The sequence below is a fragment of the Staurois parvus genome, unplaced genomic scaffold (assembly GCF_062004578.1).
Source record: "Staurois parvus isolate SC_StPar_1 unplaced genomic scaffold, SC_StPar_1.0 ptg000575l, whole genome shotgun sequence".
In the NCBI taxonomy this organism is placed as follows: domain Eukaryota; kingdom Metazoa; phylum Chordata; class Amphibia; order Anura; family Ranidae; genus Staurois; species Staurois parvus.
Window position 1 is genome coordinate 4,445,118 of NW_028318371.1, and position 17,380 is coordinate 4,462,497.

General features: G+C 47.2%; 1 protein-coding gene across 1 annotated transcript in view; it reads left to right on the plus strand.

Moving 5' to 3' along the window:
- Window positions 1-6,958: 6,958 nt before the first annotated feature.
- Window positions 6,959-17,380, plus strand: part of LOC149450362 (cytochrome P450 2C20-like) — a 45,195-nt gene continuing 34,773 nt past the window's right edge. Inside the window, exon 1 of the mRNA XM_089692061.1 lies at window positions 6,959-7,138. Within this exon, the coding sequence (XP_089548187.1) occupies window positions 6,959-7,138 (180 nt within the window). The remainder of the gene's footprint in view (window positions 7,139-17,380) is intronic.

The window sequence follows — 17,380 nt, forward strand, 5'->3', positions numbered from 1 at the left end:
AATGAAAACAAACTGTAGGTCTTTGCACACCTGAATGCCCTCTAGGTTCTTTTGGTATATAGGGAAGTTATTGTTCCCACAATCAAACCTCGCTCATAGACTCTGAAAAACAGGAACTGTAAAGCAGAGTTTCTAACCAGCAGAGGAGGGTTTGGAATATTTGACCTGGGGCAAACACAACCTACTAGTCCTTTCATGGTGGGGATGGATTTCTGAGGGATGATTAAAGTCTACAGCACAAAGTGTACTATGGTGCCACAATGATTGGTGAGAAAGGTGGGTGTTCCTAAAGGATGTGGTTTATTGTGCCTCAATATTTCATATCTTCCAGAATTGGCTTCTTTTGCAGCTCTCAGCATTCAGTCACATGACATGAGGTCAATGTTAGGAGACTTTCCTCTGCCAGACACAAGACCTAGTGGAGTGCAGATAGCTATATAATGCCCACCATGTGTCAATGGCTACACATCTCTATAATTCCATTTATAAAATAGAACCAAAAGGAAGGAGAAAGCACATGGACAGGATGTATTGAACTATCAGAACCTCCAGTTTTCAGAGAGCATATGGAAAGGACAACATTGTGAGGTCATTTTAAAGTAAATCTAAAACTAAAAATCTAAAAGGAAAAGTTTTGGCTATACATACACGAATTTATCTTTTCTCGTCTTAGTTCCTGGAGCTCTCATTTTAATGACAGATGAAATCTAATCTTTGGCACAGTGAGCGCCCAGCCTAGAGAAGCGATAAGATAAGAGCAATGCAGGCGGCTTCTAGTCTGATGGACTAATATGATAAAAGGGTAGTGGATATATATATATATATTTGTGTTTGTTTTTTATTTTGTTTTTTTGTGTGTTGTTGTTGTTTTTGCTTTTTGATGCTATTTTGAGAAAATTGAGTCATCAACTTCAGGTGGCAAACCCCCCCCCCACCAGTAAGATACTAATATTAGCCAGGAAGTCTTAAAAATGCTAAAAATAATACAATAATAAACAGTAATATATAATGCTATACATTTTAATATTACTACTAAAAATAATGTTCTCCCAAATTACCTTAAACCTATACAGAAATGTATGCTTGCAATAATATGAGTCAGTGGCATGGCAATAGCTATAGCAGCCCAGTTGGCTGCTATGGAGCCGAGGGTGGAAGGGAGCTCCTTTTGGAGGGGTTGTTGAGGCAATTTGAACATAGAATTTCAAATAAAAAAATGTCATCAAATGTACAGGAGAATTCAGAATTATTGCTGCCAGTAATAGATTTCCTTTGTTGGCTTGCAGTACAGAGAATTTGTTTGGTTGTCTAACAGTGTAGACTTATTATTACTACAGCTTCTGGTCATCTCAGCAAGCACTGATATTTAATCATGTATACCTCTCATTGATTTAGAAATACTCTTATGTTAAGCTCTATGACAGTAGGGAGGTTGCTGGGGAGCCCCATCAAAATTTTGTTGTGAAGCCCCATAGTCTGTAGTTATGCCCCAATTTAAATTGCTGCATCTAAAGCCTAACTTCACCCCATTGTTTTTGCTTTCCTGGATAGAGTTTAAATTTGTCACATTTCTATTTCTTACAGTAACCTCCTAGTGGAGGTTTTCCCTCAATTCCTGTGTCTTTTACACAAGAACAGGAAATGGGGGAGGGTGTTTTTACTGGGAAAGAAGAGGGGAGACAACAAGGAATATGCCATCTGATGTTCTAACACCTTCCTTATTCTATTGTAACACCCCCTGGCCTCCAACGACATGTGGGACCCCCTAAGGGCAAGTTCGGCCAACCTCAAGCTATAGACTTCATACTTCTGGGAAAGAGGATTAAGGCACATAATACTCCTGGATTAGGCAGACTCCAAATAAGGGAACAAAAATGATATTTAGAGCTGCCAGAGAAAGAGAACCTTGAAGCTACTCCGACACTCTGTGAATTCAGCTATTGTCAGGGCTCCCAGGTATGACCAGAGGTGTGTGACTGAAGCAGGGAAACGCAGACTTCAGATAAGTTATAAACAATGTAATTTATTAACACTGACAATACAAATATAAACGCAGTGCAATACTAAACATAATACAGTGCAAACAAACCAAACCAACCACCCACAGATAACAGTACATACAAGCAAGCGTCGTCAGGCAGGCCGGGTCAATATCAATTGGGCAGGTAGGTACAGGGGGAGCAAGCGGAGAATGGTCGGGGTCACAGGCCAGGTTCAGCAGGTAGCAAGCAGCGTAGTACAGAGGGTCAGGCAGAGGGATGGTCAGGGTCACAAGCCAGGGATCAGAGCAGGAGAAGTCAGCAGCAGTTCAGATCAGGCAGGGTCAGCAAAGGAACAGAAACAGGATGCAGGACAGATACAGGGCCCAGGACAAACACAACACCAAGGCAGAGTCTGTGGGTCTGGCCATCCCTTAAATACCCCAGCATAATCAGTTCCAGGTGTTAGCTAGCTGCAAAGTTGAGTCTCTGATTGCTGGGAGCATCCGCTGGCCAGCCCTGGTACTGCAGATCAAAAGGCAGGTGAGTCCCACCATTGCTGGCCAGTCCATTCCTGACAGTACCCCCCCCCCTCAAGGAGCGGCCTCAGGACGCTCCAAACAGTCCTAGCTGGGAAAAATGTTCCACCGCCCGGGTCTGGTAACTGGCGGGATATCAAAGACTGGCACACCGGGCAGGACTCCGGGCAGCGGTACACCGGGCAGAGGCACATCGGGCAGGACTCCGGGCAGAGGCACATCGGGCAGGACTCCGGGCAGAGGCACATCGGGCAGGACTCCGGGCAGAGGCACATCGGGCAGGACTCCGGGCAGAGGCACATCGGGCAGGACTCCGGGCAGAGGCACATCGGGCTACCAGGCGAAGCGGCAGGCACCGGGCCCCCGGGCGGGGCGACAGGCACCGGGCCCCCGGGCGGGGCGACGGGCACCGGGCCCCCGGGCGGGGCGACGGGCACCGGGCCCCCGGGCGGGGCGACGGGCACCGGGCCCCCGGGCGGGGCGACGGGCCTCGGCCCCCCGGGCGGGGCGACGGGCATCGGGCCCCCAGGCGGGGCGGCGGGCATCGGGCCCCCAGGCGGAGCGGCGGGCGCCGGACCCCCAGGCGGAACTACAGGTCTCGGGCCCTCAGGCGGAGCGGCGGGCGCCGGACCCCCGGGTGGAGCGACAGGTCTCGGGCCCTCAGGCGGAGCGGCGGGCGCCGGACCCCCGGGTGGAGCGACAGGTCTTGGGCCCTCAGGCGGAGCGGCGGGCGCCGGACCCCCGGGTGGAGCGACAGGTCTCGGGCCCTCAGGCGGAGCGGCGGGCGCCGGACCCCCAGGTGGAGCGACAGGTCTCGGGCCCTCAGTCGGAGCGGCGGGCGCCGGACCCCCAGGCGGTGCGACAGGTCTCGGGCCCTCAGGCGGAGCGGCGGGCGCCGGACCCCCAGGCGGTGCGACAGGTCTCGGGCCCTCAGGCGGAGCGGCGGGCGCCGGACCCCCAGGCGGAGCGACAGGTCTCGGGCCCCCAGGCGGAGCGGCGGGCGCCGGACCCCCAGGCGGAGCGGCGGGTGCCGGACCCCCAGGCGGAGCGGCAGGTCTCGGGCCCCCAGGCGGAGCGGCAGGTCTCGGGCCCCCAGGCGGAGCGGCGGGCACCGAGTCACCAGGCACGACAGTGGGCTCCGAGTCAACTGGCATGACCGCTGGCACTAGGTCAGACATTGGATCGTCTGGCTGGACAGCGGGCATCGGGTCACCAGGCATCAGGTCATTTGGCTCGACAGCGGGCACCGCGTCATCTGGCAAGGCAGTGGGCTCCGAGTCAACTGGTATGACCGCGGGCACTGGGTCAGACATTGGATCGTCTGACCGGACAGCGGGCATCGGGTCACCAGGCATCAGGTCATTTGGCTCGACCGCGGGCACCGCGTCATCTGGCAAGGCACTGGGCTCCGAGTCAACTGGTATGACCGCGGGCACTGGGTCAGACATTGGATCGTCTGACTGGACAGAGGGCATTGGGTCACCAGGCATCAAGTCATTTGGCTTGACAGCGAGCACCGCGTCATCTGGCAAGGCAGTGGGTTCCAAGTCAACTGGCATGACCGCGGGCACTGGGGCAGACATTGAATCGTCTGGCTGGACAGCGGGCATCGGGTCACCAGGCATCAGGTCATTTGGCTCGACAGCGGGCACCGCGTCATCTGGCAAGGCAGTGGGCTCCGAGTCAACAGGCACGACAGTGGGCACCGGGTCATCAGGTATGACAGCGGGCACTGGGTCACCAGGCATCAGGTCATTTGGCTTGCCAGCGGGCACCGCGTCATCTGGCAAGGCAGTGGGCACCGGGTCACCAGGCATTGGATCGTCTGGCTCGACAGCGGGCATCGGGTCACCAGGTATGACAGCGGGCACTGGGTCACCAGGCATCAGGTCATTTGGCTCGCCAGCGGGCACCGCGTCATCTGGCAAGGCAGTGGGCACCGAGTCACCAGGTACGACAGCGGGCTCTGAGTCAATTGGCAGGACAGCGGGCACCGGATCAGGTACCGGATCATCTGGATCAACAGCGGGCATCGAGTCAACTGGCCTAATAGGATCGTCAGGCTGGATCAGTTCATCATGCTGGGTAGAGGCATCAGGCCGAGTAGAGGCTTCAGGCCGAGTAGAGGCTTCAGGCTGAGTAGAGGCTTCAGGCTGAGTAGAGGCTTCAGGCCGAGTAGAGGCTTCAGGCTGAACCACGGAAGGCAGGCTCACCGGTTTGGATACTGGCAGGATGGTATTGGTTGGAAAGAATTTTCGCTTTTTTCTGGTTTTAACTACTGGAGCACTGCAAGTAAACGCAGGTCTGCAAACGAATGGAGAAGCTGGAGACAGAGAAGAACTGGAGGATGGAACAGGAGAGGGAGCAGTTGCTACAGAGGGCTTTTTTACAGGGTTAAAGGCAGGATAGGTGCAGCGAGTGGGAACAGGGTACTGACATGCGGTAGATAGCCAAGTATACTGGGCTGTAACTGGAGGAGCTGGTGGGAATACAGGAGAAGAGTTAGAAGCAGGACTGGGTTTTTGTAAGCTGACTGAGGCTGGGTGTAACAAGTCTGTCCATGTCTGCAGTATGGGTTGAACAAAGCTGAGCTTACACAAAGCCTGTCTGACCAAAGACTGCACTGCGTTTATACAATCTCTTAGTGTCTGTGGTGAACATGTGGAATAACGCTCCAGAAAGTAACCCACATCATCCTCTATAACCACACCAGGGACTCTACCTGGTCTGCACTAAATGGTGGCAAAAATTCATCCCTGCATTCGGGGGTACCAGATGAAACCAACTCAGCACAAACCTCAATCAAAGGCTGCACCTCAGAGAACTCTGTGCCCTGATCTACTAGAACATGAGCGAGCCGTATACATTCTAGCAGTTCATCCCGGGTATACTCCTTCAGAGTTTGATAAGCATACTCCCTGTCATCAAACACTAGCAGATATAAATACACAACCTCATCCAGATCCATCCTTCCCATCAATAAGCCAAGATGGCTTCCCTGTGCAGCCACTTCTGGTCAGGATTGGCCTTGGTGTAATGTCAGGGCTCCCAGGTGTGACCAGAGGTGTGTGACTGAAGCAGGGAAACGCAGACTTCAGATAAGTTATAAACAATGTAATTTATTAACACTAACAATACAAACATAAACACAGTGCAATACTAAAACATAATACAGTGCAAACAAACCAACCAAACCACCCACAGATAACAGTACATACAAGCAAGCGTCGTCAGGCAGGCCGGGTCAATATCAATTGGGCAGGTAGGTACAGGGGGAGCAAGTGGAGCATGGTCGGGGTCACAGGCCAGGTTCAGCAGGTAGCAAGCAGCGTAGTACAGAGGGTCAGGCAGAGGGATGGTCAGGGTCACAAGCCAGGGATCAGAACAGGTAGCAAGCAGCGTAGTACAGAGGGTCAGGCAGAGGGATGGTCAGGGTCACAAGCCAGGATCAGAGCAGGAGAAGTCAGCAGCAGTTCAGATCAGGCAGGGTCAGCAAAGGAACAGAAACAGGATGCAGGACAGATACAGGGCCCAGGACAAACACAACACCAAGGCAGAGTCTGTGGGTCTGGCCATCTCTTAAATACCCCAGCATAATCAGTTCCAGGTGTTAGCTAGCTGCAAAGTTGAGTCTCTGATTGCTGGGAGCATCCGCTGGCCAGCCCTGGTACTGCAGATAAAAAGGCAGGTGAGTCCCACCATTGCTGGCCAGTCCATTCCTGACAGCTATTATGTACAACATGGTCTAACAACCTAGGGAGTAGCCACCATACTCCACTGAGGTACAAGCTTCAATTCAGCTTCTCAATACATTTGGCGTTACAGCATGGCACTTTGATCTCCATGTTACACAAGCTAGGCCTCATGCCCAAGCCCCTATCCAACCACATGGTCACTCTCCTCTGGCAGCAGGTTCTAGGAGGATCTAACAGCCAACAACATCTGTATTACCCAGGTAGGAGGTCCAGAGGAGAATTGCCTTCCACAGGTCACTCCTGAATATTTATACCCTCCCCCATTCCCCACCACTGACAAGTCTCCTAGCAAGATACAGAATCACTGGTGACACTTACTGGCAGTAGGCAGAAGAAAACAATACTAGATCCCAGGAAAGCTGTAGTATCCAGCTAAGGCTGACTACAGCTTGGCAAATACTACATCTAAATAGAAACGCCTGTCTTGGGGTGGCTACATTAAAAAAAAAAATTGTCTATGTTCCTGCTGGACAGATTGTCAAGGAAAAGCAGGGACATCTCTCCCAGGGAGACACAGGAAAAAGGAGTACAGAAAGGAGCTGATTGCTGTTATTTTGCTACTAGAGAAGAGCAAAAAAATTATAAGTAAATAATTCGAGTCATAGTCATGTGAAGAGGTGGGCTGTACAGTAGAAGGAATATTGACCTCTCTCATAGTTGGTATCTATGTGTTTCTTCCAGGAAGATGGGATTCTCCACAATCCTCACTCTGTTGGTCACTGTTCTCATCACGCTCCACTTTATTATATCATGGTGGAAACAGCACATCAGGTACAGGTCACTGCCCCCCGGACCCACCCCACTGCCTTTCCTGGGCAACCCGAAGTATTTGGATCTGCGAACTGCTGATAAAAATTACACCTTGGTAAGTGACTCCTGGGATCTAACCAGATTTTGAGAGACTGTTATTCTCACAATCAGGGGTCAGTCTTGAAGTCTAGTTGCTATAGCAGTGGAGAGGCTCACACCGAAACCAGCAGGATAGGTACACAGGCAGGTCACTGTGGTAGAGGAGTGGGCTTACCTGAGGTGTGGAGTCTAAGTACTAACCGGTGTTTACCAGAGCTCCTGATGGTGGAGATGGATTTGGCTGCATGTTAGCACCAGGTTGCGGTCCTCAGGATCACCCCACCAGGAGGTGAGCAAGGGGAGGTCCAGTAGCGTATTAAGCAGGTAAGGATCAAATGGAAACGTGGCCAGTACACAAGCCAAGGTCGGTAATGAGCAGTCGCAGGTTGGGATCAGGCCGAAGCGTAGTCGGCAACAAGCCAAGGGTCCATAACGAGTGGTAGCAAAATATGGATGACAGCAGAGAAGGCAAGGAGCAAGATACTGGCTGGAGAGCACAGTAATCTAACAAACAGCAAGTGCAGAGACATGGCTTATATCAGGAAGTTCATGGGAGGAGCAAGGTGTTCATGACAAAGTCAAGGTAGGATCATCCAAATAATCGCCAAGGGAGCTGTCCAGCATTCCAGGTGGCTCAGCAAGAAGAAACATTGCCACTCACAGCAGAAGGTCCAGGTTTGGACCCAGACTCTTACAGTTATAGTGCTGCCTTTGAAGGAACTGCTGGTTAAGATGGGTTCTTAGCTTCAACCTCCAAGAACCTCAACCCTTCTGACACACCAGGATAAGAGAATACAAACCCAATGAAACACAGCAAATAACTCTGGCATTAGGTAACAGGAATTATCTTAAAACCAGACACCAAGCAATGATGGGGGTAAACTCAATGTATTATTCTCTCAGACAGCTGCTAACAGCACAGGTACAAGCAAAATAATCTAAAAAGTTACAGTCCAGCAAAATAAAGGGTTAAAAAAAAAAAAAAAACTACGTAGAAGAGGCATAGGACAACTTAATCAACAGGAACAGTAGCAGTGCCATCCTAGGATGCAATCACAGGTAGTAGTGAAACGGTTAACAATAACAGGGCTATACTGCTAGTATGCACTAATGGTGGCTGTGCTAGGCCTTGACAAGCTGATTAAATGTAGTTAGAATTTAAATAACATAAACAGTGTAAGAGTAGACTGTGGTACAAGGAACAAACTGGACCAGAGGTGGTGATGATGCACTACAGCCACCATTCATGAATGGCAATGTGGCAGAGATATTGAAGGCTATAGTAATAAAAAATGGAGGAGTGTGGAAAGAGTACTACTTTCAGTAACTTGAATACTGCTGACAGTACAAAGTGGGTCAGAGTCCCTCTCAATGACTCCCAAAGGTGGTGATAGATTTTTAAGCGGTGGAAAGGTCCCCTTCAGTCTGGTTGCAGTGCGGCTGCAATTTATTCAAGAGGAAGGAGGATGGTGAACTCTCCAGTTTCTCTGCAGCAATCTCTTATGGTCAGAGAGGCTGTTGGATGTGACTAGCTCCTTGGCTATGTCACCCATGGGTTCTCTAGGGCTGGCTCAATTTCCTGATCCCACCAACAGGTTTGAATCTGTGAACTCCTGGAATGTCAAGAGGGCAGGCTTTCCCAGGGCAAAAGAATATGAAGGCTTCTGGGCTCCTCCTGCGTCCCACAGCCTTGTGGGATCCTTAGTTTAGAAAGTCAGTTTGCATCATTCCATGGCTGCCACCTTCCATGATTCCAGATGTCTTGCATAAGTCTATGAGAAATGAAAACAGAACCATGTATTTGTTTCAATATGTAGTAGCCCAGTGCCTGGCTACACTGTACTCAGTGATTGGGCAAAATTAGTTTCCTACACTTGAGGACAGATAAATCACCATCTAAAGCAGCAGGCAAGTAAAGCTCCTCAGTGGGCCTCCAGTGGGGTTCCAGTGTGTAGTACAGGCAATTATAGTTGGCAACTTTTTTAGGTAGCAAAAAACAGCAGAACAGTATAATAGCACTGATGTCATCTAACAACACAGTTAAGCTTGGCCCCCATCACCTCCCACGCCCCACTAGTGGACCTTTTTTAAAGTAGTATTAAAACCAAAAACATACTTTTTTAAAAAAAATATTGCCATGTATTAAATGTGTTGGCTGCATTGATTTTATTTTTTTTTAGGATTTTTTCCCTCTTTCACCTGGTAATTCAGCCAGCAACACTTACTGCCTTAAGATGGAGAAGCAATGGAACCACCCTTGGGCAGCAGCATTCTCAATCTGGGGGAGGGTAGTGTTAGATGGACTTGACTGAAAGATTAACGCAGAACTCCAGCTAACAATGGTAGTTGTAGGCAGTTAAGGTTTTTTTTTTTTTTCCTTTTTGGGATAAAGGTTTTACATAAATGAATAAAAGCTGATCTTTGTAAGAACCCCTGTCAGTGTTAAATGGTTTGTTCCAACCATATAATTGCTGCTTTTGCTATAACAGACTTGCTGGCAGGATCACCAGGTGAAAATGAAGGAAAAAAGTAAATTAATGCAGTCACAGCATCTAAAAAGTGGTGTTTTTAGGTTTAATAGAACTTTAACATGATTCAGAATGTGTAGAGAAACTGAAGTGTTACACCAATAGTTCTGGAGTCTGTAATAGAAATCCAAAGTACCAACCCAACTCCTTTTGGTGATTATACAGTATCCCCCTTTCATCATGGCTGAAAGAATCTGATTATAGATGTAACAATAGAGACATTTTTATTATTTACATACACATTGTCTATATTTTCTTGGCCCTGATGAAGGGGGGTACTTTATAACCCCATGAAAAGTATTGGCTAGTTATCGTTGATGAAATTTATATTCCAAAACTATTTGTAGTGCCCTCCTAGTGTAGACTAGGCCACTAGGTAAATTTAGTTTGCCTTGCCTGTAATCAGAGGAGTAGAGGTTGATTACTTAGGTCTACTCAGTGTTTCACAGGGTGCTGCTCTGCTACTACCTCCTATCTTCTAGAGGATTCTAGAATCAGAGTGGGCGGAAGGACAGAGCATGCAGCCTGAATATTTATGGGACTCTATCTAAGCCCTGTGGAGGTGTGCCCAGTAGGTGGTGAGAGAGCCCATAAATAGTTTGGGCTTCAGATTGCATTGTTCCTGGGTCCAGTACTGCAGGAGGAGACCCCTGTGCAAGGGCTCTACCCTTGGTGCACAATGAAGAGGAAGTCTTCAAGAAGACCCTGAGGTCCCAGCTAGGCTTAGCCAGGGGGTCTATTTGCAAATCTACTTCTGGGGATCAAGTCTGTTCTGGAGAAGCTCACTGGAGAAAGCCAGGAGTAAGGTGGTGGAGTCCTATGGTGGTGTGAGTTTGCATCTCCCTCACTAGGATGAGCCTGGTGGATATCATCAGGATGCAACTGCTGATCCTGCGGCTATGTAAGTAGATGACCCCATTGCTGAAGAATAGTGACCGCATGTAGCTTTTAACTCTGGAAAGAGTACAAGTCGCCATCAGCATAGAGATCCTGTGGGACATTCATTTTTGGGCATCGCAGCCAGAAGTTGAGGAATCCTCAAGTTGTTTAGTTTTACAGTTTATTGGGGTAAACCATGCTCTCTATCACTATCGAAGTTCATCGTACCCAAAAAAGAAATCCCTAGACTGTTCTTTGGAGCCAGTGGAAGAGGGCAGAAAATGTGGTGTGCCTGGCAGTGTGTGCTCTAAGGGGGAAATGGGACCAAATTCACCAGAGGCTCCTTAGAGGGTGCACTACATATTGGTGGGAGTTACTGTTTCTGTACAGCTTCTGGATTTTATCTATGATAAACATTGCATTTACAAGGTACAATAAAAGAATACAGCACTGTACAAACAAACTCCTGATCTGCTCCCATGTCAAAGATGGCTGTGAGTGTACACTCATGCCTGGTGATGTACGCCCGTGCTTCACCCAATGAGTTTCGTCAGATGTGACGTCATCAGGGGTCCTTCAATTTTCAATATACTTTTAGTATCGTTTTACACTATGGAAAGCCTTTTTCCTTTACACATGTTGCCTCTGGATGCCTGACATATCACGAGTTATTGGTCACCACGAAGCAGGCGGATGATAACTGTGTCACGTCTGATGGTGTGGAGGAGGCTGAGGCTGACAATATCTGATATCATTGAGTTGTTTCTGACCACTTAGTAAAATGGGGGTCAAACACATCTGGTAAGCTTCTCTTGAGCACAGTGTGGGGTGACACATTTGCATGTGTTGACAACACATTTTTACCATCTGAGGAATATTCCGTTACACAGTTCAAGACCTTCACAAGGAGATGGGACTTTTCTATATGGACTTTTCCTTTGATACAATAATTTATTTGATTTATGTGCATGAAATACCCACTTTGATGATTGTCATTGAGATTATTTATATTCTTTTGGGCACAGTTACTCCATGGATGTATTTACTTTCACAAGGTAGTAGTTGGGTTTTCACATATTATTTTTTTATTTATTTTTTTTAGTGCTACACTTTTTTTATAATTATGTTTGATCAATACCGGTATTACGATTTTGTGTTGGCTACTTTTTTACATTACATTTTTGGACCTAGCGTGGATTTTTTTTTTTTATATATTACAAAAACCTGGCTGCAGCTGTGATCTTGTATGTTTTTTTTCATCCAGCAATCAACTACTTTGTAAAATTGATTTGATCAGCTTTACAGGCGCCTGATTACTTTTACAGTGCTGTTACCAGCCGCCCCCCTTCCTGCCAACAGTCATGTTTACCAGACTCAGCTGTTCCTTTGGGGAGCCCGGGACTGCTTCTCACAGAAGAGATGGAGGAACATTTTTTTTTTTTTATTCCCCCATCTTTTTTGTGACAAAGGGACCTGGAAGTGTCAAGGATTTTGTCACTTCTGGTTTAATAGCTGCCATTCCCTGGCTGTTGCTTTCGGAGGGCAGGGGAGACATCAAGGGGTTTATTTACTAAACCTGGTTGACTCAGAATCTTGTCCACTTCTGCATAAAAACCAATCAGCTTCCAGGTTTTATTGCTGAAGCTTAACTGAACATGCTGAGGTTAGAAGCTGATTGGCTACCATGCACAGGTGCCCAAGATTCTGAGTCAACCAGGTTTAGTAAATAAACCCCCAAGAGTCCAACAGACCCCTGATGACCTCATAAAGAGAACCTGTCACCTGCCCAAAGCTCAGTGGTGTATTTAAGTTTTGTGCTGCCCTAGGCAACACAAAAATTGGTGCACCTCCCCCCCCTGCAAAAAGAGCCTTACATTGACCAAGAACACCCATGCCCTCCACCCGAGCCTTCCACTACCACTGACCCCCATACACCAGCCACCATCCCCCATGGCGAGAGAGAGAAAGACACTCACTTTCACAGCTCTGGGAATCCCCAGGAATGAGAGTCGGGCTGTGCATACACCTTCCTGAAACCCACAGCATCTCTCGGAACACACCCTGTCCCCATGCCGTGTGTGTCCCATCTTCCGTCCCTTCTTCCAAGGGGCAGTGCTGCCCCCCCCCCCCCCTGAAAAATGCCGCCTTAGGCAAATGCCTTGTTTGCCTTGTAGTAAATACACCCCTGCCAAAGCTATAACTTGATAGCCCCCATTGTGATGGCAATAAAGTTAAATGAAAAAAATGTGTAATATATGAATAAATGAAAATTAGAAAAAAAAATTAAAAGCACCTCTGTCCGCCTGTGCAAACACACAATTACAAATCCGGCATTGGTCTAACACACATCCAAACAACTGCACCACAAATATGAGGTATTGATGTGAACGTTGGAGTAGGAGCAATATTTCTAGTGCCAAAAATCTAAAATAATAAAGGCTTTTAAAGTATCACCTACGGGCAATTTTAGGTTCTGTCGTTTCTTATAATTTCAATGGCCGTGCACAATTTTCAATCTTGAGATGTTTGGTATGTGAGGTGTGTCCAGAAAGTAATGAGAATGAAGTTCTTACGCTGGAGAAGGGCTCTGCGAAGGGAGAAACTGGCCAAGGCCACTTGAGATGGGGTTCCAAGTATACATTGGAAAACTGGTTAGCTGCATTCCAGCTCTGTCAGAGTCAAGACATTCCTTCTTTTTTTTTTGTGACACCCTGTTCAAGTGCCTTGTAATAAGATAAATGCAAGCGAGTTTGAAACAGCGATACGCGGTACAATTTTGTGTGAAATTTGGGTAAAGGTGCATCAGACACTTTTGAAATTGTGAGGAAAACTTCTGGAGAAGCTGCACTTTCATCTGCTCAGGTGTACTGATGGTACAAGGCCTTCAAGGAAGGACAAAAAGGTTTTGAAGGTTAACAATGATCAGGACGCCCTTCTTTGTAAAAAATCAGAACAGAATGTGAATACAGTGAGGTCTGTTCTGAGCCGTGACTGATGGCTCACTATTAAAAGATGAAGAAGGGTTTGAAAGGACACCATTTTGGTAGTGTGGCTAACATCCACAGAGCCACTACACAGGCTCAGGACGCCATCCCACTTGAAGACTTCCAGGGATGCTATGAAGAATGGGAAAAATCGCTGGGAGCATTGTGTACACACGCAAGGTCCATTCTTTGAAGGCGGCAATGTTCAATTGTAAAACTTTTCAATAAAAGATATTTTAAAATCTCATTCTCGTTACTTACTGGACACACCTCGTATGTAAAAATAAATGTTCATTTAAGACTACCCTGTCCATAGGGCGACAACGCCACATTGATATCACTGCAGAACAAACTATGTAGTCACAATGTGACACCCATTCCCCCCCCCCCCCATGAGGAAGTTGACAGTGAAACATTGTGGGACATGGCTATGCAGTGACCGGATGTGACGTCAGGACAGGAATCAGAAGTAGCACAGTAACATGATCTGAGAAGTCCGGCAGTGGTGAGAGACTTTACCACATTATCACATTACCACACCTGACCACTATCCATCAGGGGTGGACTGACCATTTGGAAACTCGGGCACTGCCCGAGGGCCCAGGGTCAGTAGGGGGCCCCATGAGATGCCCCTGGTACCTTCTTCATAGGCTTTTTTGAGTTTGGGCAAGGACACAGGGGCCCCATGATCCCCTATTGCCCGGGGGCCTCAGGCGTTGTCAGTCCGCCCCTGCTATCCATTTAAGATTTAGATGATCATTTTAACACCTCGCCCTCTAGAGGATTTGCCCCCCTTCCTGACCAGGCCATTTTTTGTGATACGGCGCTGCATTTATTTTAGCTGACAATTGCGCGGTCATGCAAAGCTGCACCCAAATTAAATTTGTCTTTTTTTTTTTCTTCCCACAAATGGAGCTTTCTTTCGGTGGTATTTGATCTTCTGTGGTTTTTTTTATTAATTTTTTTGCACTCTAAACAAAAAAATTAAAATTTTGAAAAAAAATGTTTTACATTTTGCTATAAAACATATATATATCCAAAAAAAAAAATCTAATTTCTGCATATATTTAGGCCAAAATGTATTCTGCGACATGTCTAAAAAAAAAAATCCCAATATATGTAAAGTAATTGGTTTACATGACAGTTATGGTGGTGTGTGTGTTTATCTATATCCATATATATATATATATATATATATATATATATATATATAGCGGGACTGCAGCGGTCATCCTGCCACGAGGGGGGGGGACTGACTAACCGCCACTGACATCCCCATTGACACCAATACAGTGATCAGTGCTAATAAAAAGCACTGACACTGTACTAATGGCTCTGGGCAGAAAGCGGTTAACATATGTGGAGAGATCAAAGGGTTAACTGTGTGCTATGAGTGTTTTTACTAGGGAGACATGCTGTGCAGAGATACAGTACAAAGCAGCATGTCCATGTTTACACACAGTCCTCTCCCCTCTCAGCCCTGCCAGCAATCACCAAGTCCCGGCCAGGAATCGGTCAGTGTATTGGTTTATTCCAAGCATAATCCTTTTATATACACTGATTTTTACCTACCCAATTTAACAAAATGACTTTAAATTGGCAAAACTACTACAAGCTGAATTTTTTTCCCCCCCAATTTTTGCAAAAAATGTAAATGTTTTCCGGAAATTTTTTTTCTTTCAGTGGTTTCAAAATTTCCAGAAGTTTTACATCTCTATCTGGCATGCACTACAAAGGCATTTTGAGGGATACAGGGTTGAACTGTCCACCAGCTCTTGTTCCACTTTACACTCTTCAGACCAAAGGCACGGAGGGAAGCCCTGTATACTTTGCGAAGCCTCACACAGCATGGTTCCAGGCCAGGTCCCTGAGATGGTTCTGTTCTGCAGCAGGCCCTAAAATAGAGATCCAACTGCTCTGAAGGGTAAACAATACAGCTACCAGTCCACCCCTCCTACGGGACCTCTGTCTCCCATACACCACTGCCTCCACTCAAGAGCTTGCTGCTCTTCCTTCTCTTTCTTCTCACTCTTCACCATCCAGAGGGTGAACTTGAAGATTTACACTTTGTTCCCCAAGGTCATATGGACATTAGGAGCACAAACTCTCTTCTCCTAGAACAGGGTTTCTCAACCAGTCTTCCTCCAGAGGTTGCTAGGGGTTCCTTGAGCAATATCCGCCTCTCAGGTTCCTGCTGACACCAGTGAAACTTTTAACTATCTTTAAGGGGGTAAATTCTTCTCAATGACCCAAAGTGTAAGGAGCATTCTTCTCAATGACCACAAGAGTAAGGAGCAGCGGCGGACTGACCATTTGGAAACTCGGGCACTGCCCGAGGGCCCGGGGTCAGTAGGGGCCCCATGAGATGCCCCTGGTACCTTTTTCATAGGTTTTTTTGAGTTTGGGCAAGGACACAGGGGCCCCATGATCCCCTATTGCCCAGGGGGCACCATGAGTTGTCAGTCCGCCCCTGGTAAGGAGCATTCTTCTCACTGACCAGAAGTGTAAGGGGCATTCTTCTCACTGACCACAAGTGTAAGGAGCATTCTTCTCAATGACCACAAGTGTAAGGAGCATTCTTCTCACTGACCACAAGTGTAAGGAGCATTCTTCTCAATGACCACAAGTGTAAGGGGCATTCTCACTGACCACAAGTGTAAGGGGCATTCTCACTGACCACAAGTGTAAGGAGCATTCTTCTAAATGACAACAAGTGTAAGGAGCATTCTTCTCAATGACCACAAGTGTAAGGAGCATTCTTCTCACTGACCACAAGTGTAAGGAGCATTCTTCTCACTGACCACAAGTGTAAGGAGCATTCTTCTCAATGGCCACAAGTGTAAGGAGCATTCTTCTCACTGACCACAAGTGTAAGGGGCATTCTTCTCACTGACCACAAGTGTAAGGAGCATTCTTCTCAATGACCACAAGTGTAAGGAGCATTCTTCTCAATGACCACAAGTGTAAGGAGCATTCTTCTCACTGACCACAAGTGTAAGGAGCATTCTTCTCACTGACCACAAGTGTAAGGAGCATTCTTCTCAATGACCACAAGTGTAAGGAGCATTCTTCTCAATGACCACAAGTGTAAGGAGCATTCTTCTCACTGACCACAAGTGTAAGGAGCATTCTTCTCACTGACCACAAGTGTAAGGAGCATTCTTCTCAATGACCACAAGTGTAAGGAGCATTCTTCTCAATGACCACAAGTGTAAGGAGCATTATTCTCACTGACCACAAGTGTAAGGAGCATTCTTCTCAATGACCACAAGTGTAAGGAGCATTCTTCTCACTGACCACAAGTGTAAGGGGCATTCTTCTCACTGACCACAAGTGTAAGGAGCATTCTTCTCAATGACCACAAGTGTAAGGAGCATTCTTCTCAATGACCACAAGTGTAAGGAGCATTCTTCTCACTGACCACAAGTGTAAGGAGCATTCTTCTCACTGACCATCACGCTAATGTATCATGAGTTGTAGATTCAGTAATGTTTAGCAAAGGTTCCCCGAGACCAAAAATCATTTCAAGGGTACCTTTCTGTTGAAAAGGTTGAGAAAGGCGGTCCTAGAAAATCAGACCAGTCATTGTTACTTAAATGAAACGTCTTTTACAGAAGCAAATCATGTAAATACGGCTCTTTCGATTTTAATCGCTTACGGTGCAACATTACAGAGAAACATGACATGGACCTTCTATTAAAGTGCGCTTTTTATGTTCGTTCCCGATGAATGGATGGTACAGATCCTGGTATCAGGGTCACTCCACACCTCGCCTGTATGGTCTCCTTCTAACTCCCAAGACAGTCCCAGGATCCAAACTCCTCCTACATACATTGCCTCTCAACAGGAAATATGACATATGCAGGA